General features: G+C 36.6%; 1 protein-coding gene across 8 annotated transcripts in view; it reads right to left on the minus strand.

The window, feature by feature from the left end:
* WDPCP (WD repeat containing planar cell polarity effector) overlaps positions 1-25,140 on the minus strand; it is a 161,315-nt gene that overhangs the window by 80,166 nt on the left and 56,009 nt on the right. For 7 of the 8 annotated variants that reach the window (XM_074579215.1, XM_074579217.1, XM_074579218.1 and 4 more), the window contains 6 exons: positions 24,608-24,658; positions 22,023-22,093; positions 21,714-21,773; positions 12,673-12,787; positions 9,160-9,293; positions 4,527-4,718 (listed from right to left, as the gene is read on the minus strand). In XM_074579215.1, coding sequence (XP_074435316.1) covers positions 4,527-4,718; positions 9,160-9,293; positions 12,673-12,787; positions 21,714-21,773; positions 22,023-22,093; positions 24,608-24,658 — 623 coding nt within the window. Of the gene's footprint in view, positions 1-4,526; positions 4,719-9,159; positions 9,294-12,672; positions 12,788-21,713; positions 21,774-22,022; positions 22,353-24,607; positions 24,659-25,140 lie in introns of those variants that run through there. The other variant, XM_074579221.1, reaches the window with a different exon arrangement.

Consider the following 25,140-nt stretch of genomic DNA (forward strand, 5'->3'; position numbering starts at 1 on the left):
TTTAATTTCACACAGTGAGGCTCCAAATAACAACAAACACTTTAATTAGAAATGTAGAGTGGGAAGTGTAGTGCACACTAGAGTAAAATAGCTTTAAATACAGCACTGTGAAGATGGAAGAAAAAACCCCACTCCTATTTTTAAACATTTCTAAAATAAAAATGCAAGGCTCCTACTCTAGGTTACTTATTTGCCTGCATTGTATTTACAGTCCCACATGCAATCTTAGATCTTCAGCCAACATTTATTCTTATTTTCTTTCAAAATTTATCATCATCATCTTTATCCCATATTATTCATTGAACTTTTAACCCAACGTGACATCAAGGATTTTGCATTCTTTGCTCTATGTGTGTGAGAGGTATTTCAGCTATTCAGTCACACACCGTAGACGGTTTTCTGAGTGCTACAGTAATTGTAGGAGAGTTCACTCCTAAAAGATCTGCTGTGTTTATTTCACGAGTTTGAGGCACAATGTGGAAGCAATAACTATTAAATATTGTCTCTTGGGAGAAAGAAAAATAATAATTCTCTCTCAGGCAAATTATTTTTTCCACAAGATTGAAATATAATTTCAGTCATTCACACTAGCACTAAATGGAGTGAAAATAAACATGGCAAAGACAAATGCGAAGTACTACAGTAACTAAGCCCTGGCATCATCACCTCCTGTTAATTTATGTTTGCAGAATAAAGTTCGTGTTGATTTTAACATGACTTTCTCTCAAAGCGTTTAATCCAAGGATGATTTCGCATCAGATCCTATTTATTCATAGCAAATTGTTTGAAATGATTTCTGGAAGATTCCTCTTCTGGTTTTGAAATCAAAATACCAGCATTATCTCCACAGGGAGACAATTTAAATAACATCCTTGATTATTGGTACTTTAAGATAGAAGAAACAAACAAACCCCAAATAATTAAATAAATAAATTGGAGAATGGATGAGTTTACCAGAGGAAACCAATGCCTGCAAGAAAGCAGACAAAGGTGTAACAGACAAACAGTCCTGCAGCAACACGAGTGGATGCACATAAACATATATTGCACACTGAAGCAAAGTCCTATGTTAAACAGAAAAGCACTTTTCTTTCTTCAGGGGAGGACTCCTCACCAAATCCTATAGCATTTAACATAGTAAACACTGATCTCAGGAAAAAAAAAAATAACGACGGCAGTAAAAAAAACCAAGATTTGCAAGGAAAGAGTAGTTTCTGTTTTTAGAAGAATAATGTCTACCTTTAGCCTTAATAGTAGCAAATGTTAAAACATAAAGCCACAGAGCACAGTTCCAATCACATTTACAGTGTATTTAAAATGTAAAATATATTTCCCCCATGAAGTTGAAAAGCTGCTTAAGTACACAATACCCCAAACACTGTATGTGCAATGGGAATCATCCCACTGCAGAACGCGTGGCTACAGGACAGCATCACGACGAGGGGTTGAGTTGCCTTGTCCCAAAGCTATTCTTGTCCTAATAAGCACTCTGCTGGTAGCCAGCAAATAGCACTTGGAAAATTCTTCCAGGGAGGAGGTAGTACCACCTAAGTGCCCCATTTCCCTTTGCTTTGCCACAGCAATGGGAGTGTCAGGAGCTGGCACCAAGGTTCTGCAGAATGGCTGTGGGCAGAACCCGTTCATTTCCTCAGACTTGGTTTACTTTTTCATAAAGCAAATATACCAAACAGCTCTTTATGGGCTAGACACTCAGCAAGTCCTATTTTTCTCTTAATTCTAGATAATAATGCTGTTTTATCCAAGCAATACTATTTTATAGTAGTAGTACTATTTTACTACATCTCTTTTTGATACACACTCCAAACAATCAGTTCATGCTTCTCATTCTTTTTCTATTGACAATAATGATTTACTGGGAGAAAACTGATATTATTGGTCAAATACAATAAATATGGATTTATTTTCATGCATAACAATAGCATGTTATGTTTTTATTCCAGGTCTATACCTGAAGAACACTACAAATGGTAAAGGAGCAGCAGCAAAGAGAGGCAAATAAGCATGCTTACAGATATACTGCGTTTTTGTGGTATTTGATCTAGAAAGTAACTGTTTAGAAGCCGTCTAGAAATGCTAACTACATTTTTGCTCATATTAAGCTATCAAATGACCCTCAGAAATTAAAGGTGTTAAGTTGAAGTTCCCCTCCAAGACTGTGCAAGTGGAAAATGTACATCATTAAATTGCAGATTTGGGGTTGATGCTGCTTCTAGAGCTGCTGGGTTATGGCATCCCCCAATCCATGCACGGGAATTTAACTACTGCCCATAAGGAGCGCTAGAGAAATCAAGAAAAAAAATCCCCAACAAACAGTACCATAGGTTACACATCGTGGATACACAGGGGAAGCCTATAGGTAGAGTGTCTTGAGCCTTACACAGCAGCCCACTCAGCATCCAGGAGACTAGTACACAGAAAGACTAACTGGCAACCAGCAAGACAATTTGTTATCTATATATGACTAATTTTTCCATAGCCCTGGCATAGTCCTTGATATTTTATTGACAAATACAGGAAAAGAAATTTCATCCAAAGATCTTAGAATTCAGACAGACAAGTACAGTCAAAGAATCAGAAAAGGGAAAGCAACTGAACAGTTAAATTTGTCAGTTTGGCGTTTAAAAATAATTTTCTTATATTTATATTACTATATGGGCTAAATTAAAAGGATTATGAGTTTAGGCCTAAAGGCTCAGTGAATGCTTATTATGATTATTGTGTTAAGCACCAGTGATGTGCTTGGGACTATACTAGACAGCCTCAGCCCTGAGCAATTTAGAGTCTAAACCAGAAAAGGATAAAACAAGGTGTATTGAAAAATGCAGAGCAATGCTGTAATTTGTAAATTTCCCTACAATATATAAAATGAAACGGCGAAAGCTTTAAACGGACAGGGTGGTTTCTGTGAATTTCTTAAAAGAAACAAGTCTCTCAAAAACGCCTCAGAAAAGAGAGATTGTAAACTGCTATGTTGGCATTAGGGAGTTTTCTGAAGACGTGGGAAGGAAAGAAAAGGCGTGGGAATGTCGCCGTCAGAACCTGGACGTACGGAAGTCATGGTAGAGAAACAAGGTCTGAAATGTTAGTAGGGTGAAGTTTCATAATATCAAACTGGCACAGGGACTAGGCTTAAAAAAACTTACAAAGAACAGAGGCAGGTTTTAGCTACCAGAGTAATTTTTATAAGCGATTGGGCATAGCTGCAGGGGGAATTGAGAACTGCAGGTGTGTATCCGGCAGAGGAGAGAGACGAGTCAAAGATGACCGCTAGTGGAGAGAGGTCAATTGAAAAGAAGCAAAGAAGGCAGAACTGGAGGTAATTTAAACTTAAATTCTGCAGTGACTAATGGCTGAAATAAGAAAGAAAAGCAGTCTCAACTACCTTTTCTCTTTTGCTTTCAATATATAGAAAATCCCAAGGGAAAAAAAACCTCACCGAAATTAATATTAGTTATCAAAGTAATAATTCTGAGACATTAAAACATTTACATCTTCCCTAATTAAAGAGAACAGGATGTTGTTTATAAGAGCAGCTTATTCTTAAAAGTGTTACTTAGGGTTTTTCCCTACAGGCAAATAGTCTGTAACAGCTACTCCAGAATAGCTATTCCACAGCTGATCCTCAAGTTTGTGCCCTTCTCCCACAGTCAGTGCCTTTTTAGTCCGTATCAGTAGCGTCTTAAGCTAAACTGAAAATAAAACTTCAAATACGGGAGCATCTATACAAGATGCTAGTCCAGAAGAGCTTTTACATTTTAAATTCAGCCTCCAGTTCTCCTCAGAGTACTGCCCAGATAGCTTCATTTTTAAGTTTTTACCTAACATAAGAAACTGGATTCAGATATTCTTAAGTAGATGAAATAAAAACGAAAGAGATGAAACGGAAAGATCTGCCTAAAAAGGTAAGGTAAGGAAGCGCCAGGAAGAGGGTCAGCTTGTAGCCCTGTTCTAACTTGCAGCTTACGTTCCCACCTGTAGATGGGGAATTTTGACTTTTTCTTTAAGAAAAAAATTGGTCCCTGATTTGATCAATACTTATAGCAACAATTTACACAGCATCTGGGTGTAGCTAAAATTTGATAATAAACCACTTAAAATAAACGAAAAATGCCTATCAGTTAACATCGCAGACAATGTAAAACAATTGCATTAGACAAGCATGCACCAGCTACAGTTTCTAAGTCAGATTAGAGTTTGATAGTGGAACTCTGACACTCTTACTTTCAGTGTCAGCAGCTCCAAAGCTATGCCATTATAAAGACCTTACTTCCTTGCTACATTTCTCAGATTGCTAGTTTTGATGTGAAAATAGTAAACACACTAAATAAGGTGTTTTTTTTCATTAAATAACAAACCTTTGTTTTTAAGATTAGAATGGCTGATCTTCCTTTCTTATGTTTTTATCACATCTGTTCTTCATATCTACCTGAATATGCATTTCAGTTGAGCAGTTATTTCTTTAGCAAATCCGAAAAATCACATAACAAGAGAGTTCAGCACTTTACCTCCAATTTGCCATGTGCACAGCCTAATAGCAATAGGTTGGCTCTGTCCCTCTCACAGGAAATAGGAGACCAAGGCCATGCTCCATCACTAGTTGCTGACCACCAGCAAATGACCATATCTTGCATACAGTTAATTGCCAGGTGACGTTTCATCCTTCTACCTTCTGGTCCATGTATATCAATGTAAGATATCTGATGGAAGAAAAAAAATGCAGGAAACGTTTGAGGTGATAAAATAGCATAGTAGGAGCAATTGGGAGCATTTACTTTGGATGTGTGAAAGAGAATGTATATATATACACAGAGGACTGCGTACATATATCTTCATATAGGCTGTCTGTAAATGTAAAAAATATCTCCTCAGACAGAAAAAGACATGCTCACACTTTTATCTATGGGGAGGGGATTGGGAAGGAAAGGAATGTGAGTTAAGAAGGAATTTACTGCAATGACTCCAATCAATACCAAAATGTACAGTCATGGTTGCTTGACAGCATCGACCTACACATAGGATTTAAGCTTAGCCATATTAAATGACAAGTTCTGCAAAGCTGACCAGGGAGCTAAGGCTAGTGTTTAAGACATAATCAAATATTAAATATATTCTACAGTGTTTGAGCAAACATGTATCTTCCTTTTTCCTCCCTAAATTAAGGAATCCAGATACAAGCATCCGCTTTGCAAGAGAATATATACTTTTCTGCATAATGTGGATGAGCTACAGCATCATGCGTAAAGTTTATGCAGCTCCTGAGAATTGTGCCTCTTTCTCAGGAAGGATTTGTGGAATTTATTATTCAAACTCTGTTATTTTGGAGCATGGTTATTTGAAAACATGAGCAGTGCACCATCTGGGTGACACATGCCAAGGAAATATAGATTGCACCGCATTTCTGCTTAAGGAATTAATGGAAGGTTGATAGCTAGGGGAAAAAAAAACTATCTTGCCATTGCTGGTCAGCAATAATCGAACCACTTTCTGGGGATTAAGCGCATGGCTAAGCCTACTGGACCAGACACTAGCAAAGGGCAGGGGGTCTTCTTATCAGAGAAATGCTTCTGGAGCCAGTCTCACTACATGACAGATTGCTTTCATATTCCTGTCTGCAAGGCAACAAAGGATGGCAGTAATGCGATAATGCCAGAGTGCAATGGGTGTTAAGAACCCGTTGCATTTATGTATTGTATTTAGTAAATAATCAGGCTCATCCAAATTGTGATCTCACCACTCAACCAAGGCCATTAAAATCAAGGTTAATGCTTTAATAATCCTCTGCTGTTTTTTATATGGTCAAAAAGAACCCTTTTCTATTTGCATGGTCATAATATTATTGACCTCTTCATCCCCTGAATACACATCAAAAGGAACTGAAATCAAAGTAATTACCAATGTTGTTCTCTCGTGGTAAACATTTAACTCCTTGTACTGTCTCCTCCTTCAGTAAATTGAAATGGATTTAAAAAAGCACAGATGGGAAAAACTTGCAAAAGGTCAATATTTTCAGACTATCCTGTGTTTTACTTGTCAAAATACTCTTTAGAAGTGTAAAGATAAAACATACATAAAAGTTAACAGGTAGCTGATACTTGAATGAAAACTACATATAAATAGTTAATTTGGTGGCAACACATCTATTAGGATGGGAAAATGCAAATACTTCCACAGATATTAATTAGTGCTGTATTGCAGTGTTAACTGTTCACAACAATTTCACATGTAATAACAGCCACAAATCTTTTGTAAACCTCTACATCTTGCAATAGACATGGCACTCTCAAACATGGACTAATGCCAGTGAGAACAGACAAATGATAACAGTTGGTTTTATATTTTGCTGGTCTTCAAGACTGTAGCGATTCATACAATAAGTCTCCCTTTCTTTTTTTCAAAGTGTAAATAAAATCCAAGGTGGCGTCGTTTAGAAAGGAAGAGGATAAAGAAAATAATTCTTCCATTTAGGTATGTAATTGTGTAAAAAAACCAACTTTTGGATAAATATCACACTGTGAGGAGGAAAGCACGGTTGACTTATTATTATTATTAATAACACTCTGGCAGCCCAGTACTGCCTAGAGTTCCCTGCCAATTTTGCCCACCATGAGGCTGGACAGTGAGCAATGTGAAGTTGCTTCTGTCCAGGTACCAAAGAAATTACAATGTAAATATGACAGAAATTTAATTATATCTTTACATATGACCGGAAGCAAGCATTTTTTTAGAAATGGGAATTTAAACCCAAATGCTACCTATATTTCTCAAGGCTACACCAAACGTCAGAAGCAGAGATGAAGGCTACACTCAAATTTTCTGAATCTTAGCTCCGTATTTTAATCCCGTGGTAGTTTTATACCAGTGCAAGCTACCTTTTAATTCAATTTCTCTTGGAAAAAAAAGCCAACACTAAGGAACTGTTTTTTCTAAAGCTGTATTGTTGCAAGTTTGCACATTTGCAATTGAGGACCATCTTTTGTTTCTTTTGTTACTACTGATAGTGACACTAGTGTTGACTGTGTCTGTGATCTTTTAGCTTTTGTAATTTTGACCAAAAGCAGCCATAAAGAACTCTAATTCAATGCAGAGAGCTGACATAATATTATTGCAGTAGTGAATAATACTTTCTGCTGGCTCACACTGGTGCAATTTTGAAGATAATAAAAATTATATTTAGCTGCCTAACTAGCAAGCTTCACACAAAAGAACATTCAATTAAAAAATGCAAATGCCTTTTTTTGGTTGGCAAGGAAATAATCCATAGTGATTCCCACTGATTTCAAGAGAAAGCAAAGTTAACATTGAACATGGAGGCGTTTCTAGAAGCTCCGCTGTGTCAGCAAAGAACTGAACATAACAACCCTATTAACGAGTACAGCAGATATTTCTGGTTTCCTAGGGCAGAGAGAGTTTTCTATGCATTAGGCTTTCCTTCTTTCCCAAGAAAAAAAAGCCATAACCATGAGATCCAAAATGTGCCCAGCAATACCCAGAATGAAAATACATTTTCTAAACATAAATTAAGTAAGGAGCTATGGCCCTCACAATTAAATGACGAAGGCAGACTTCAGCTCACCATAGCTTCTTCATTAAAGTTTAGAGCTATTAAAAAAAAAACAACACATACCACACACTAGCCTTACCTCTAAAGCACAACCTTAACAAACGCCATAGGCCAGGCACAAGCACACATAATTTTCAAGTAAACTACGTATCAGCTCAGTTCCTGGTGAACAGTGAACTGTCTCAAATCCACGTTATAGAGGTTGGATCAATCTCGCAAACACAAGTCATTGCTGAAAAGAGGCCCTGAACTGAAACAGCCTGGAAAATGTATTAGATATTCATCCTAGCAGAAAGTATTTCTACCAAGCAAGTTAAAATGTAATATGGCAAAACTTAAATTAAACACATCCTTAAAAAGCTTGCCTTGCAGATGCAAACTCCCTTATGTGAGGAAGCAAATTACTGAGGGGTTGTCAAGGGGAAAATATTTACTAGTAGAAGATTGTTTTCCTTAATATTTATCCAGTCTGAAATAAACACAAAGTCTCCCTTTTGCTTACTACATCTTTCTACCTTTCTTGGGCACAGGCTTGTTTCTTCTTCATTCTTGCAGTGAATTGTATGCAGCCCCCTTCCTACTCTGCCTGTTCAAAATTAATTGCCTTTGGCTGATTATTTTTTCATGCTGTTGTAGCACCAAGCGCTTCCACCTACGGTCAGCCACTGCCCTGATGTCAAAGAGCTGATGGTCGAAATAAGTTATGTCTACACAGCCCAATCCACCCAAGACACGGTGTAATTCAGTTTAAGATGAGCTGGTTTCTACTGACATCCAAAGTGGCTATTTTAAAGCCAGTTCAGCTATCTCAAGACTACCTTTCAGCTACTGCCACACATAAGGGCTGGAATAAAGGAGTATTTTGATCTTCACTGTGCACATAGTGAATTGAGATACAGAGGCACCAAGTCACTCGCCTAAGGTCACAAACATAGTTTGTCAGTGGCGAGAAACTCAGCTTCTATATCTTGAGTCCTAGCTCAGTGGCTTAATTGTAAAACCAACTCTCCCAACAACACGATTACTGTAACTAGAGGGAAAATTAAGATTTCTGCAAAGAATTATAACAGTCTTGGAGCTCAGACAGATGACTGAATTACCATAACTTTATGAGTTTGTATATATCAGCTGAGCCATAGTAATTGACCATGCGTACATTTTTAGCCCACAGCAAACAAGAGGTAAAACACATTACCTTAAATCTTTTACACTGAGGTTTACCATTACAGATTTTGCTTCATGCTTGTTAGATGCTGAGAATGTGCAAAGGGTCAGTTACTGCTGCTCAACAGACACAAGGTAATCTGTTAAGCAGGGGTAACTCAACTGTGTGTCTGAGCCCTTAACCTAAGTACAGTAGAAAATTGGATCCCTCTTGGCACAGTATTTTATTCATTAACTCAGAATGCCATGTAATTTTTTTTTTACTTTTCAATAACTGCCGTTTTTGGAATTTGAGTTGTTCTGATCAGTTATATAAAGGTTTGCAACTTATACTGCTATAGGATATCAGCAAGCACCAGTGGTTCACAATGTAAAGCTACTGCAGTATTTACAGTCACCATTGACAGCTATACCTTAAAGTCCAAACAAGAGAGTTTTTCCAGTCTTTTGTTTACATCAGGAGAATCCATCTTCTTTGTAAACTGAATAAAGCAGAGTTGGTTATGGTCCTCAAATGACAAGATGATGAAATTGTCTGTAAGAACAGCTGAAAAACCAAATAAAAATTGTCACCACTGTAATACCTGTTTCTAGTAACAAAACACATTACTGAACCCTCCGCTGAGACGTTGCAAAAAGCAATTTTTTCAAGACAGTGTCTTAAATATTACACTGAAGCCTCTGTAATCTCCTAAAAGACATCAATGCGTCATCCTGCCAGGACCTTCTTGGAAATGAGAAATAAAGCCTAGGGAGTACTCTGATTACATAAACCTGAATAAATTATCTCATACCAAGTTACCACTACATTCAAATACATGTTTTATGCCCTTCCACATTCATTTTCATCTCCGATCAATCTTCAATTTTATTTTTTTTTCTTATGGTAACATCCACCAGTATTTCAGAAATGCACCTAGTACAGCATTGCTCGTGTTAAGGATGATAAACGCCAATTAGTACTTGAGGCGTATCTGGTGTTTTGACATTGTAAGGTTCCAGGTGCTGCTGCAGACACGAAGGAGGCCGTTACATACAGGCTTATGCTTTAGAGGGTTTAGGAACTGGTTGAAAGGTTCACATGGGGCTACCCAAACAATACAGGTAACCAAGATGGAACAGACTCCCTTGGAGTCTGGAAAAGTGCAGTGGAATCCCCACTGTTATCCTGAGGGGGTGCTAAACCAAAAGAGTTCATTGTAAAACTGAACAACTAATGTGACAATGAAAATTAGTTAGACAATAGCATCTAGGATTTTTCCCAAGTGTTATCCAGTTATTCAAGCAGTGCCCGTAGGTAAAGAGATGTCTGAGAATGAAGTCAGTCATCAGGGTAACTAGTACCAGATTGGGTAACTAGTACCAGATCACTGAAGAACTGTTGATGAGAATCAGGTTTAAAGTGAAGCTGGCCGGCTGTTTTCAGAAACTAAACTCGTGAACTTCTGCTAAAAGGGAAATGTCAAGGAAAGTGGAACCGTATTTAAAAACAAACCACCAAAATCCTGAACCCTAAAAAAGAAAAAAAATGCATTTGTGACTAATATCCTAGATTGTTACATGTATTTTATATATCCTTAGGTAGATTGACAGTATAGTCTTGCATATAAGCAGTGCAAACCAGCTACTCAGCTTTGCTTTGATTTAGTCTGATTTACAACCAGTTTGATTTTCCCATAGTCATGTACTGGCATAGCTCTGAAGTATCTGGTATGCAAATGCTAAAGGGTAAAGATTAAAGCCAAATAATTGCCTTTGAAATGTAACATTAGCACTACCTTTTAGGAAAAAAAAAAAAGAAATGGTGATAAAGTATTTGACAAGGTGAGTGAGAAGCTATAACTGAGATACTAAACACACACGAAAATTCAAAGCCACAGAGTACAGTATCCTCAATATGTACACAGTTAAAATATTTTGATACCCTCACAGATGTAGTTTACATTAAAGATGACCTACAGCACGCCTCAGATGCTTCTGAAATTTGTTTCAGCTGAAGGAAAGAAAGCAGGATTCGAGGATCCCTGTGCAGGTGTGAACGAGACCAGCAGTCGCCTGATTTTCAGTAGCCGTGGTTGTCTGGGGCAGGAAGACCTCAGTGCCGCAAAACAATTTAGAAAATAAGAACTACTATTTTCTTCTAGGAAAGCAATTTTTCTATAATTTCTAATTAAATTTATTTTTAAATTTTGCCTATAAATAATAGAAATCAGGACTTTATTAGAGGCAGGAGGATTATAAATGCAATCTTAATTCTGTATTTTGTGCACGTAATCTGACCTTTATTCCAAATGTTAAGAGGACATGCTACTGTGAGTTAGAATTACAACATTGCTTAAGTAAATTTGACAGATTGTAATCCTATCCATTTCTACATACATACAATTGTTAAAATAAGAACTATTCTTTTTATACAGACTTCTTGTATTAAATATCAAATTTCTTTTGGCCAACTTTATAATCACAACCCTAATTCCAACCTAGATTTGGAAAGACATGCAATTATGTTGGATTAAAGCGAATTTATTCTAGGACAACATTATGTTGTGGTTTTCACATAAGGATAGTTCAGTATAAAAACTTGTATTTTGAACGCTATTTGTGTGGGTAACAAAAAAAACCCCATATTTGCAATGACAGATATTGTGGGGTTTGCTTTTACTGAACAGAAGCAGTCCTGTTTTACCTTCAGACGTGGGTATCACCAAACAAGGAAGCTTAAGAAATGGAAGGCAAGATATGTATAATTTGATTATATATTATTTATTTATTTATTTAAAGACAGAGTATTCTAAATAACTTCTACAAACGCCTTCAATTTGGGTATAACCTTAGCTTCCGTGCTTTCCTACTTTTGTCACCTGAAATTATGAAATCGTCCTTCTGGAAACAGAGGGCAGAAAAATCTGAGATGGAATTAGTAATCTAGCAATTTAAGTGAAGAGTGAAAAAAAGGAGTCAAGACATTAAATGTTATTTTATACTCTCTGTAGTAGTTAGTTGATAAAAAAATGAGGTTAGGGTTATTTGTTTGGATACTAAAGATTGTAATAACACAGTTATATTAATGTTATTTTTCAAGATTAAACTACAATATATTGATAAGAATCAGAAGGACATAGCATTGCAGCTTTCTTACATAACCAGGCCAATATTCAATAGATGCCTGGGTATGGAAGAAAATAAATCATTAAAGATCAAAGCTAAATCTAGCATATATTCTTATTAAAAGGACATAATTTGGGTCTACTTTTTAAGAATTTGGAAGATACTGCACATGTAATTTGGCTCGCACCGAAATTCCATATTTTTGATCATGCAGATGCCAAGATGCTGACACCTGGTTGGGTTCTCAGTGGAGCTCAATGTGCAGAGACACATTGAAAAAGCTACAGTTGTGCTATAAAGCTGTTGAAAACTGGTACATTTTCATAAGTTTTCTTCTTCATTAAACTAAAACTTAATTTTTAGCAGTCACTAGTTAATAAGAAAAGTCAGATTTTGGAAATCTAGAAACTAAATCAGAACACCTCCATGTAACTAATGTTATCCAGCCTTTTCTAATAAGTAAATATTTTAATAATAGCTATCCCATGTAACTAATCAGTTGGCTGATGTTTGGTTCTGTCCCATTTTTCCACTAATGAAATAAACATGACAAGTTCAAATGTCATGTTCTCAGTGATTAAAATGTGTAAGAAACTGAATTTTAGAAACCCATTCAGTATTTGACAAGCCTGAAAACTTTGATGTTAAATATTATTCTTAAAGTGTTCTCAGTCCTGAGGGTTGTAACTATGGCTTTACATGCAATTACTTGTTGTGTTTGCAAGTCCCCAGTGGCAATAATTAGTCTACCTGTTGATATACTGTTTCTCTACTCTATTGTTAATGCAGGCAATTGATTTGCACGTGGGTGTAATTACCATCACTGATGGTGTCGGAGATGAGCTTCCCCACCAGGGTCCTGTCAATCACCGCTTTCTCCAGCTGTGGCCCAGAAAGGCTTAGGGACACCAATATACCTGAGTGAAAGAGGAGCTAAATCCAAATAGTGAGAAAACAAGACATCAAGAATCATTAATAAAGTGAAACGTTCCAAGGTACATATTAGCAGCTGTCCATTACGTAGCAATCTAATTTTCAAAATTACAAAAGAGACTTATCATTGATGTGAAGATGTCTTATAATGACTTTGAAAGCTTTTTCAATGAAAGGCAGAGGCGTAATATGACACTGGTACAGGAATTACAGTTGCTGAACACTTGAAGAAGATGTGTGCTAAGTCCCCAAATGTTGCAGAAAATGTATGGAATTAATTTGTTAAAAAGGGAGATCAAAATTCTGTCCTGAACAAGTAAAGGGATGACGCTGATCATTCCGTCATCCATGGACCATATAAAATAACTGTATAACCTGCATGAAAAAAAGCATATAAAGTTGGGCTTCATGTCATTTTATATTATTATCACAGATTACAACCAGCACCTTTTTGCAATCCTTGTTATTTTTGATCATTCATCTATTCTTTAATTTAAATAACAGTGTTCTACCACAGTGATAAATTTGTATACTCCTTGGCATAAGGTTGTACATGTCTCTCTCAGAAAGCAGAAATTTAAACCATTGGACAGAATAGTCAGAGGCTTATTTCAGAGTTAACTGAATATTCCTGCCTAATTAATCTCAATTAAATGATACATATAATCTTGAAGGCTAAGTCACAGTACTTATCAGCTCCTTCTGATGCCGTATCTTGTATGAGAGAGAGAATGCTCAGTGGGAGGAGTCAGAAAACCTATTTTTTTTGCGTAATTAAATCATTACACCTAGTCATTTTCTGAATGTAACTATAACTGCAAAGAAATTCAGAAAATACAACCCATAAAGTTCCCTGCTCCATTGTGAGTTGACCTCACTTTGCCAAGTTACTCCAGTAGTAGGAGTATACGAAAAGCTTTATTAGAGAGATATTGTTTCCTTAATAAGATGGTAAAAGATAAAGTCAGGGGTTTATAAAAAAAAAAATTCTGACCACATTAATTGTTTAACTCATTGCCATTTCTACGGAAACATTGATGTAAAAACAGCAGAAAAAATCACTACTGTGACTTTGATCTTCACAGGCAGTACTGAAAACACAAGTGTATTTTAATTCATTTTCCAGTGCCGCATCTGTTCCTGCAAGCTGCCAGGCTAGATGGCCTCAGCATGTTAAAGAACTTTAAGGTCAGCTCTCATTCCTGCTATATAGCAGCAGTTCGGAAGGACTCATTCTGGCAGCCAGGTTCATCTCCCTCTAACCAGTAAAAAAAAAAAAAAAAATCGTTATTAGTTCAGCAGAGGCTATACCAGCCCTAAACTTGCTGAACCATCTTTTCTGCCAAAGGAATCCTCAGCGGAAAGACCGTTGCACAGATGTACAGAGGGCTCACCAAAGGGCAGAAATCTGGGACTCCAGCTTCTACCAAACAGCAAAATTTTAAAGAAATCACTGTGCTTTTAAAAAACTTCATACTAGAGAAATACTTGCTCTTGTAATAGAATTTGGCATAAAAATCCTGGTTTGTTTTATGCTAGAGCTGTGAGACAAACATGGTTGCAATATACTTTTTAGTACAACACACTGGTACATAAACTTCCTTGCAGTGAGATCTACTGGATTGCATAATAAAAAAAAAGTACTGGGGACAGGAATGTAGTGATCTAATTGAGCTTGCCTCTTGTGCTATGCTCTGCTCTCAATAATTTAGCTATGAAAATTCTCAGTTATACATATACATAATTATATATTACTATAGCTCTGTGCTCTCTGTAGCAGAGAACAGGACAGGCATGTTTAAATAAATTACCTTCTTGCCCTGACTAATATCTTTAACCAACATTTTTCCAATCTATCTTCCCGTCAATTCACAGTAGTTTAAAAAGAAATTCTAGCGATGTCTGAAATAGAAACAAAAAAATACCTGTGATGTGAAATGAATTTGTTAAGAATAAATGATCATTTCCCATCCTGCCAAAGTCTAATCATGCATTCGTCTGATAAATATATATAGTCAGTGTTTCAATATTCCCTGTCATGACAGATGTCCTTTAAGGTTTTGTCCTAGTAAAAATGTTAGACACAGTTACACTCATGCAGCTTTTATTACAATCTTTCAAAACTTCCATTTATCCTTATGTTGAAGTTAGATTAGATAAAATCACAATTTATTTCCAACTTGATAATGTTAAGCCCAGCAAGGTTTGACTACGGTTAGTTATAATTGTCCAAAGAACCTAGTTTAAAAAGTGAGGGTTGAAACCCAGAAGTTGACAAACTACATTGCAAGCAATGATCTAGCAAAATTACATAAATACTCTGGAAAGATCAGTTCTAAATTATTGAATGACTGCCAGAGAAGAGTAGAACACCCCAAATCCTTCAGTGTTATGTGCCAACAAGTGAGATGGTGCAGTCATGTAAACAAACTCTCCAACTTGTGTCTTCCACAAGACCTTTGCTTGGGAGCTGTGTTCTTCTCTCAGAAAACGTTAGTGTAACGGTACATTGCTCCCACACGTCCCTTCCTTGCAGGGAGTGAGAAGAGCATCCTGGAGTAAATCTGGGAGCATAGCCTAAGTGAACCAGAAGTCTGTCTGTAGCCTCTGGGTTTACCTGACAGAGTAGGGCTATATACCACCCACACGGGTAAAGAGGAGAGGCAAAACCCAGGAAAAAAAATGTGTATTGATCTATAGATGGTCATTGGTCTTGAACGACTGCATTATTGAAGGAGACCACATGCTTGCCATTCTGATGACATCAAAGATGTCCATCCAATATGCTGTATAGAGACATGCTTGCAAACTCTTGGCTTGAGAGCAACAAATACGGTTAGGAATCTTTAACTCTTAAATGTTTCAGGGTGTAGAGAAGTTGTGGAGACCCCATCCCTGGAGGTCTTCAACACCAGGATGGATGGAGCTTTGAGCAACCTGGTCTAGTGGGAAGTGTCCCTGCCCATAGCAGGGGGGTTGGAACTAGATGGTCCTTAATGTCCCTTCCAACCTAAACCATTCTATGATTCTGTGAGTCTATGTTCATTTCCTGGTAATGACATAAATAACACCTGTTACAGAGTTAGAACAGACATCTATGAAAACCACTCCAGTGTACGATGACAAGACTTATAAATATAAAATGTTGTGCTAATGGGTGTGCTTTGCTTTAGAGTCACTAAACCCATGCTATTTATTTTCAATATTGCACAGATCTCTCTCTAAGCTATCAGTATGGCATGATAGAATGACAGAATGTAGGTAAAAAATAATATAATTTCCATGGCTCTTATTGTTTCTTACATTGCACTCCCTCCTCCTTTATTTTTACAGTATAACATTATTTCCCATTATTCTCCACAGAAGTTTGAGATATTTGAGTAAAACTTAAATTTTAATTTAACAAGTTTTTTCTATAACTTACCACGGTTGGTAATATACCTGTGCTCCACAAGTTTAAATCCTTCCCCCCTAGGAACTTTAGAGTCTAAATTTAAAAAGTAAATCAGAGACCTTACACACTATATGCCCAAGTAAGGTCAGTATTTCTTCCACCTCCCTTTAAAAATCCTTTGGATTAGAATGGGGGCTTTTCTAAAAATAGTTCTTTAAGTTTACCATGAATTACAAGCAGGTATTTAAATAAAGCAGGAAAGTGGCTGAGTCACCATCCCTGGAGGTATTTAAAAGACATGTAGATGCAGTGCTGAGGGACATGGGTTAGTGGTGGACTTGGCAGTGTTAAGTTTACAGTAGGACTTGATGATCTTAAGGGTCTTTTCCAACCTAAATGATTCTTTGTTTCCATATTACCTTTAGTCAAAAATATTCTGTAAGACAGAAAATATTTATGTGCTGAAATTGAAACTTCACTATTTCAATTCCTTACTCACTGTAAGGAGTCTAGGCAAAGACTGTTACGTGGTAATAAGATTTAGGTGCTGTTATACATAAGCTTGCATAGTCAAGCTCCTATTTCGGTGGATGGGAGCAGTCCAATCATAAGCAGGAATGAATATGAAGCAAATGGGTAAGACTGCAAACTTGGCTTGAACAGAGATACACAGTGATCCAACTCCGAAAAATACTGCTCAAGGGAATTGCCCATTATTGCTAAAGAATAAAAGCAAATGTAAGAGGCATTCTTTACACAAGGCACGAAATCATTCCATCTGACAAATATCAAATTAGGGGAAAAAGCTCACAATAATGAAATACATGACACATTTGTCAGTATGAAGTACTGTGATGTGAAAAATAGAAATCACAAGAGTCAGCTTTAACAGTCTCAAGGTGTTCCTAAACAAAATCTGAAAGCATGACTTCATACCTACTGGAAGAATGGGCATAGCCTTTGTACTTGAACACAGTCTGAGCAAATCGTTTGGAGATCTGGTCATTCTACATGCTGGGAAGGAAGAGCCACTTAAGTTCTGTCTTAATGAGGAGTTGACAGTGAAGACTTTGATAGAACGAATTATGTACTTTCTGTGTCAAAAACGGTTCTCCAATGAGCAAGACAGACATAAGAAGGAGCAGAGAGGATACTTAGGGGAAGACTTAGCCCTTCCCTTACCCAATATCAAAGCTCTCCAATATGTATTTGAGTTACTTTTTCTTAAGCAAAGGACTTAAGTACAGGCTCACAACTTACAGACTTAAGAACTTAAGCATGTACTTAAGTGGATTCCTTTATCCTCGGAAGTCTTAGCCCTGACTCCTCATTCATGCCACTTAGCTGCTTATCAGCCCTTCTACCTAAAAAGATACCTGCAGAGCAAAGCCAGGATTTGCTTCTATCTGATTAAAATTGGAAGAGATGGAAAATATGCCTGTAAAAAATATTGCTGCAAACTGTTTTCCCTTAGACAGCCCAACCAACAAAGGAATATGCAAAAGGAGAAGAGAATTGCAAAGCACTTCTTGTTCAAGCAGGTTCCCAGGGTTTTTCCCCACCTCTTCATTCCAGATTGCTTTCTTAGCCACCCTACCGTAATTACTTTGTTGCATGCCTTATTACAGATGAAGTTATTGTTGTTACACGTTACTGTTTCACAATAATCAATGCTTTTGTACTTCTAGCTCCAAATCTCTAAAACCACACAACACATTAATGGCTGTGATCAAAAGCAACCAAAAGAATTTGAGGGCAGTGTTCCTCTTAGGAACTGGTGATGGATACTAGCTTCTCATGTATTCTAGCCAGAATGTCTTGATTTTGGTATCAGACGTGCCACTCTGTCACCACATATCTTGCTAAATCTGTTTGCTTATAGGCATTGTAGCTGATATAACAAGCCACGTCAGCAAATACTGCTACACATCACAATTCAGAATCCAGTTCTCAGTATGTCAATGATGGTAAAATAAAAACCATTCATATACATATGTAAATTGCAACACAAATCAAGTTAAATCAAATCAAAGTAATTTAGCAAAGAATATATATAACTTCTTCATTAGCAGGTAACAGATATGATTCACAGCTAGTGCTTGGCTTTTATACAATAAAATAATTCAGTGTTGGCTTGTGTTTAATTCTATATCATAATGCAAATGTAAAACCAAAAAAAGTTGGAAATCATATGTTTTGGCTAGATATCATTAATTTTTTACCACCTTATATTGTAAAAGCAAACCTGAACCAATGGCATCATTTCATAGGATTGACTTCATGATTTTGTGGCAAAACTTAAAAGCATTCCAAAGAATTAGAGAAGGAGACCAAGAGGAAGGGAAGCAGCCAGAGCTGAGTTGAGTAAACTCAACAATATTGATAAAATTAATTCCTTAGATTATTATTTCTTGGCAGGGACAGCTAAGGAGTAAATTGTTTATTTAATTATAAACAATACAGTGGCATCTTGTAAAGACTACTTCTGTTTTTTTCCATCATCCTTCTTTTATGGTCTATTTACTTTCCTTTGACATCACCTAGCTGAAGATTACAGGATTATTTCAGCAAGTCATCACAGCTCATCAAAGTAGGGGTTCAGAAGTACCATAGAGAAATGGTGTGCATTCAGATCCTATTGGAACAAATAGGAACAGAGCTAAAGAAAAGACCTCAGACCTTTAGGGCTCAACTAAGCTCTTTTAAATAGGAGAGCAAGCTCCTTGACAAAAATCCCCATACAGTCTAGGTTATGTTTACATGAACTGGCACATCATCTATTTCAGAAGCGCTAAGCAGTACTAGAATGTGTACTTAGGACTGCAAAAATAAGGGTCAATGGACAAGGAAGTAAATATGCAACTTCTAATTGTATAAAAAAAAGTAATAGGAGAAATTTTGATGCATAAAATGAAACATTAAGAAAGGCAGAAAGCTGGGCCAGCATTATAGTAGTTCTAGGCCAACTCATATAGAAGAGTCAATTTTGACAAATACATTCATACACAGGACAAGATAATCCACATGCAAACTAAGTACATTTTTCATTGAGGCATATGCACGAAATCTAATTGGTCATTTGCACACCAACTGTTAACATGGCAGCACGCTCATTTTTAGCAGATGCGTGTTTAAATTTATAGCCCCCAAGTTTTGCCTGTGGGCTACTTAAAAGCTGGAAGTGCTGAAGGAAGCAGTGAGGAATTAGGAATAGTGATGTTTAGGTTCCAGAAGGCACACTAGCAGCAGTCCTATGCTTACTTTTCACAAAATCTGAGGGAAATCATACTGCTCTTCTAAATTATAGTCTTGTTATCATTGTATCACCTTCCAGATTTTTTTTTTCTATTTGTCCTGTCTTGCTGAAGGTACAACAGCCATTGAGTTTTTGGATAGCACATTATTATTACAATACAAAGGGAACTCTTCCTGGCTCAGCTAAAGATATGGCACATGCAAATACATACACCATTTATTGAAAAATGTGATGGCTGTTGATTTAAATATTTTAACTGCTATAAAAGAATTTATTTGACATTGTTTTGCTACTAAGAAATAAAAAGCTAAAAAATAAAGATACTACAATTAAACCCTCTACTCAGATTTAGCCCAAATCATTGAAAATTACGCAGTAACGGTAATTTACTACACGCTCTCCATGCTGTTTGTCTGACATGTTGCTTTCTATTACACTTGGAAGTTAAAGCAAACATGGAGTCTTCTTTTTCCACTATCAGCTGCTCTAGTATCCATCCAAAATAGCATGTGAGTACAGTAGTGCTATGAACATAGATCGCACCATTATGTGATAAGCACTTTCTGCTGAAACAGTTAATTAGTCTCCTACTTAGAACTAAAATAAATGTACAACAGCTTTTCCAGAAGCTTCAGAACATTTGTATCAAAATGGAAGTGTCCAGATATTCCTGCAACATGTTCAAAGACAGATGAGAAGCAGAAAAACAAACTGTTTGTTTGACATAAAAATTGATAGAAGGCAGCTTTTGTGTTCTAGACTCTCCCAAATTATTAATTTTTCTCTGTTTTATTTTCATTTGTTGGAGAGATTATGTTTTCAGGAAGACAGAAAGTGGAATAACACAATTGTTTTGGCAGAACATTCCAAACCCTGCTGGAAACTTCAATTTTCAGACATTATTATATAAAAAAACCCCACCAACATTTTGTTTTGGGATTGAGAAAACAAAATCAGAACTTAAGGACAGAGAAATTACTTTGATTTTTATCTATAACTTTAACTCTGGCTATGTTATAAGCTATACTATCGCTTATACTCTGGCTACACAAGCCATCTAAAAAACCCTCAATTTATCAAGCTACCCTTCTACATGATTCAATCCAATATAGAGCCAGACCTAATACACCAAGATAAAAACATATATCTCTCTTCTTTCCCCATCTTATACAAGAATTAAAATTGGTTTTGTCTCATTTTTGTTTATGTAAGCCTGAAACTGCTTAGAGGATGTTAAGTCAAAAAAATAAAAGAGTTTTATACAGAATTGATAGTCAACCAAAGGTGTTATATTATAAAGACAAGATGATCAAGTTTTCGCAAAAAGTTCACTGTTCCAGAGTATGTATTGGTAAGGAATGCGGGTGGATGCAGATAGATGGGAGGGGAAGGAAAATGATAGAGGGAGAATTGATGGGGAAAGCAAATGAAGCAGATGAATACATTCATGGCTAATTGACTCAGTATTACTTAACCAAATTCCTTCCCTAGTCAGAACAATAATAACAGAAAAAAATGAGTCACCTAAATTAGCATACAATTAATACTTAAATCAGCTCTAGAAGATTAACATTCACAGATATATAATATGTAATCTATATGGGAATGATACACATTTACTAGCGATAAGATCTGATACGCAAATGTATCTTAGACAATGATATCTTTATTATTGATAAAAAAAGACTAGCTATCCTAGTGTTCTGTGTTAAAGAGGATGTGAAAAGCTATTTCTTGTATACAATATGTGGAACTTATATAGACAAAGGACACAGTTACATGTGTGCCACATGTCACAATATCTTTTGTTCCACAACTTGATTAATGATATAGTTGGTTTAGAGTTATAGCTTCCCTCCCATATTACACAAGCACAAAGTAAAAAGATTTGTGACAGACACGTCAATAATTAAGATATAAAAATGTAATGTAACATAGATTCCCGTCCTGTCTACATATTTTAACTGCTCCCTTAGCCTGCTATTTTGAGGTACAGGATGCTTTCAGTTTCCCCAAATACTAATAATCTCACAGAATCAGGGCCCTTTAATGCAATTTTTCTTGTTGATAAAAAAGCAAATTTTTGGTTTGTAGCATCTATTTTGGGTTAGAAATTTAAATAAACACAATCTAAGTAATAAGAGCCCATACATTAAAAACAAAACAAAACAATGATTTTCAGCGTTAGTTAACATTTTATCACTATTGCATCAATCACTGAATGGCTGTTTGGCTCCACTGATTGAACATTGCAAGAGCTTGTCAAAACATTTTACCTGACAGATATGTTTGTTCTTCCATTTGCTCAGCAGACACTGACTGTTTTGCATTAAGTCCTAAAGGGCAACAGAAAACAGAGAGTGGAGTTGGAGTACACATTGTCACTATCGGTTACCATTCTTCTGATTTTCAGGTTTATAGACGAAGCATGCCACACAAAGATGCAGCTGTTTTAGAACAGCCCGCCAGACAAAAGCACATTTATCATCACTGGGAGAGTTGGATCTTCATGAAAATTAAAGCTGTTGAAAGAGGTTTGAAAACCGGATTATATGTTGCTGTACTTGAAACTTTCTGAAACATACCTCTACCTCCTTGAGTGTATCTCGCAGTTTGTCTGGTCGCTTGTTTTTCAGCATCCAAGGATAATCTCGAGCTGGCAAATAAAAGTAAAAAAAAAAAAAAGACAGAGAAATTTGTATATATAGGTGACTGCATATATATATATGTGTGTGTATATATATGTGTGTGCATGTGTACACAAACATACATTTATATATAATTAAAAAAAACGTTTTTCAAGTTGAGTTTCCTTTTCTATTGGAACACAAACCTAAGACTTCTAGGAGTTACCTTAAACGTAAAACTTGCCTATAATTGGAAGGAAACGGCTATGGTTTCTATTGGGTTGTATTGTCAAGTGATATCCTTTTGAAAGGCTCTGTCGCAGGAACAGTTAGCATGCAATATCCACACTGAGCATGACTTCACCATGGCAATTGTGTACAAAGCTCTCGGGATGTAATATCTTACCCAGCTGCTAAGCACTTGCAATGAGAAAGCATCTCACATTCAGTATGTTAACTCAGATTTAAGTTATCAAATCCTAAACAGATACTATTCTTTTGAACTATCATTTCATTGCCTAATTTCAAAAAGCAGGCACTAACACGTCTGCAAAATATATATGCATATATATGGTATTAACGACAGGTAATTGTGAGTGTAATAACTTATTTTATGGAGTATAGTTATTTATAGGATTTGCTCTTGAAAATTTGGTCTGAAGAATCTGCACGTCAAGCAAACAAGAAACTGCATGACTGGTACAGTCCTTTAACAAATTTATTAATGTTCAGCAAACTATTGTGAAAATTATGGCCTAATACATTAATCTTGAAACCAGGAGGAAAGTTTCCTCTGGAGTTGCTAGTAATTGGCTTGTTTCATGGCTGAGAATCAGGCTCTAATAACTTGTGAAATTTCATCATTTAAAAGTGAGCAGTTTTCTGTTCGTAAGTATACAATAAAAGCCATGAGAAACTAGAACGCATTGTCTTTTTAAAATCTAGCCTATTTAAAGGAAACCTGATGAAAAGTTTTGAGCTCCAAGCTGTCAGTTTGTATGCCAACTTCCAGACTGAATGACTTAACAGTTGTGTTTAAACCTCCCTGCAAAAAGGAGCTTACAATAGAAGTGCTACAGAGTGAAAAAATGAAGGATTTCATATATCAACAAAAGAGCACACCAACATACAACTTCTCTTTGTATTTTATTGGACTGAAGCCAGCGTTGGTGGAACTGTTATGATAATATTAATTAGGCATGTAAGATCACATTTTCAATGGATGCCTTCGTAAATACTGGCATATTTATCCCCATATGCAAAATGGGAAATTGCCTGTACAGATACCAAACTATATATACAAATCAGCAGCTGTGAATAAAGTTACCCAGTGCTCCTCTTGAAGAAATGCGCTATGCAGTGCTTTCTGCCTAGGCCACCCCTATATTTACAGCAACAAGGTACAGTAGCTTGTGTTCCTTTTGCAGGTCACGCGTATAAAATTTAACAGCTGGGGCTTCTGTACCACCGGGTTTATCTGGGCCTGCTTCGCTTTTCAAACAGGTAGCCTGTTTTATAATAATAGCCTGTAAGATAATGCTACGCGGAGCACAAGGGATGTAAATCCATTATGGTCCTCCCTACTTCTAACCCTTTCTCACCTCCCCACCTTTAGAGAGCTGTATTGATTCCGGCTGACATGCACCCTCCGCAGCAGGTGTAGATTTACCACACGGCTGCGTGCACCTTTATACCCATTCCCAGTGGGGCTTCCACCTCCTCCAAACATTGCAAATAACTTATCCTTCTGGAACCCTTTTTTTTGCCTTCCCAACGCGCACACAATTCCATGTGAATTTTCATTATGATAAGATAAAGTGTTAAGGCAATTCTTACAGCATACATACTACTTTGTGAAGTCGTCTAAAAATCAATTAGATTTTTCAGAGTCGTCATGTAATAATGTTTGAACATTAATGAATGCTCTGAGCAATAATAACTATGCAGGAGTTGTAAAACTTGAACTGAAGAAAAGTTTTACTTAAATAAAAGTCTTTAACTGTCACAGTACTGCTGTGTGATAGCATAAACCGATACTGCTTTTAAACAGATAATACAGGAACAGTGTAAGTGTTTCAAAGCTAAAAGCGTTCTATGAAGGCAACTGATTATTAACCTGGAATTTGATTTTGGCTGAAAGTATTTTAGTATAATTTTCAGTTTTGAGGCAGTAGGTATTTCATTTCAAGAGCTGCTTGGGAAAATGTTTATTGCTCATCTGCTGGGTAAATTTTATAAGGAAAAATCTGGATTGTAGTTGTTTTTGGGATTCCTCGTGACAATGGATTTGAGAAGCAATACACACTACCTTGCTTAGTGACAGGGGGGTAAAAAACCAGATTGCAAATATACCAGGAAGAAATAATTAAAACTTCTCAATTGTTTTGTACTGCGTAGTTCTGTGACTGTCTGCTTTAGATGGCATGTGCAGAAAGTCACATTGGAAGCAGTCTGAGGTTATTTTAATTCTTCTCCAGGGGCATCACCAATCCAAATCAATAATTTGGTCTTATTGTAACAAGAAACTCAGAAAATGTTCTTACATTCTCCTAGTTTTTGCTTCTCTTCTAAGTAACCATGCTTCATCTGTGATGCTAAGGGAAAGAAAGGATGAAAAGATGAATAATAATCCTCATGACTGCTGTCAGCAAATATTAATAATAGGGAGAAGATTCATACGGTTTGATAAAACACAGAAATTTACAAAAAATTAAGACAGCCCCGATATTTTCACATTGTAAGGCAGATATCTTAAATTTGCAGTGAAAGGAAGGCTCATGCAGCCCAACAGGTGGGCCAGCATTACTGAGCCTGCAATCTCATCAGATAGTGAAGTGAGCTGCAAGCGAAGCCAGAAGCGAAGCTGAGTCGGTCTGTCAGCAGAGCCACAGAGACGGCATGGTACCCATGAAACGCAGCCCAGGGGACGCCCGCACAAGCTCCAACCTGGCCGCAGAGAGGAAGCAACTCTAGCCCGGCCGACCTTTTGGCCCCTTGTGAAACTTCGAGGATTAAGAGGATTAATCAGATAAAGAAAATGGATCGTTCGCTCTAAAATGGCCATTTCAGAGACCAG

Source organism: Larus michahellis, chromosome 3 (genome assembly GCF_964199755.1).
Source record: "Larus michahellis chromosome 3, bLarMic1.1, whole genome shotgun sequence".
NCBI lineage: Eukaryota > Metazoa > Chordata > Aves > Charadriiformes > Laridae > Larus > Larus michahellis.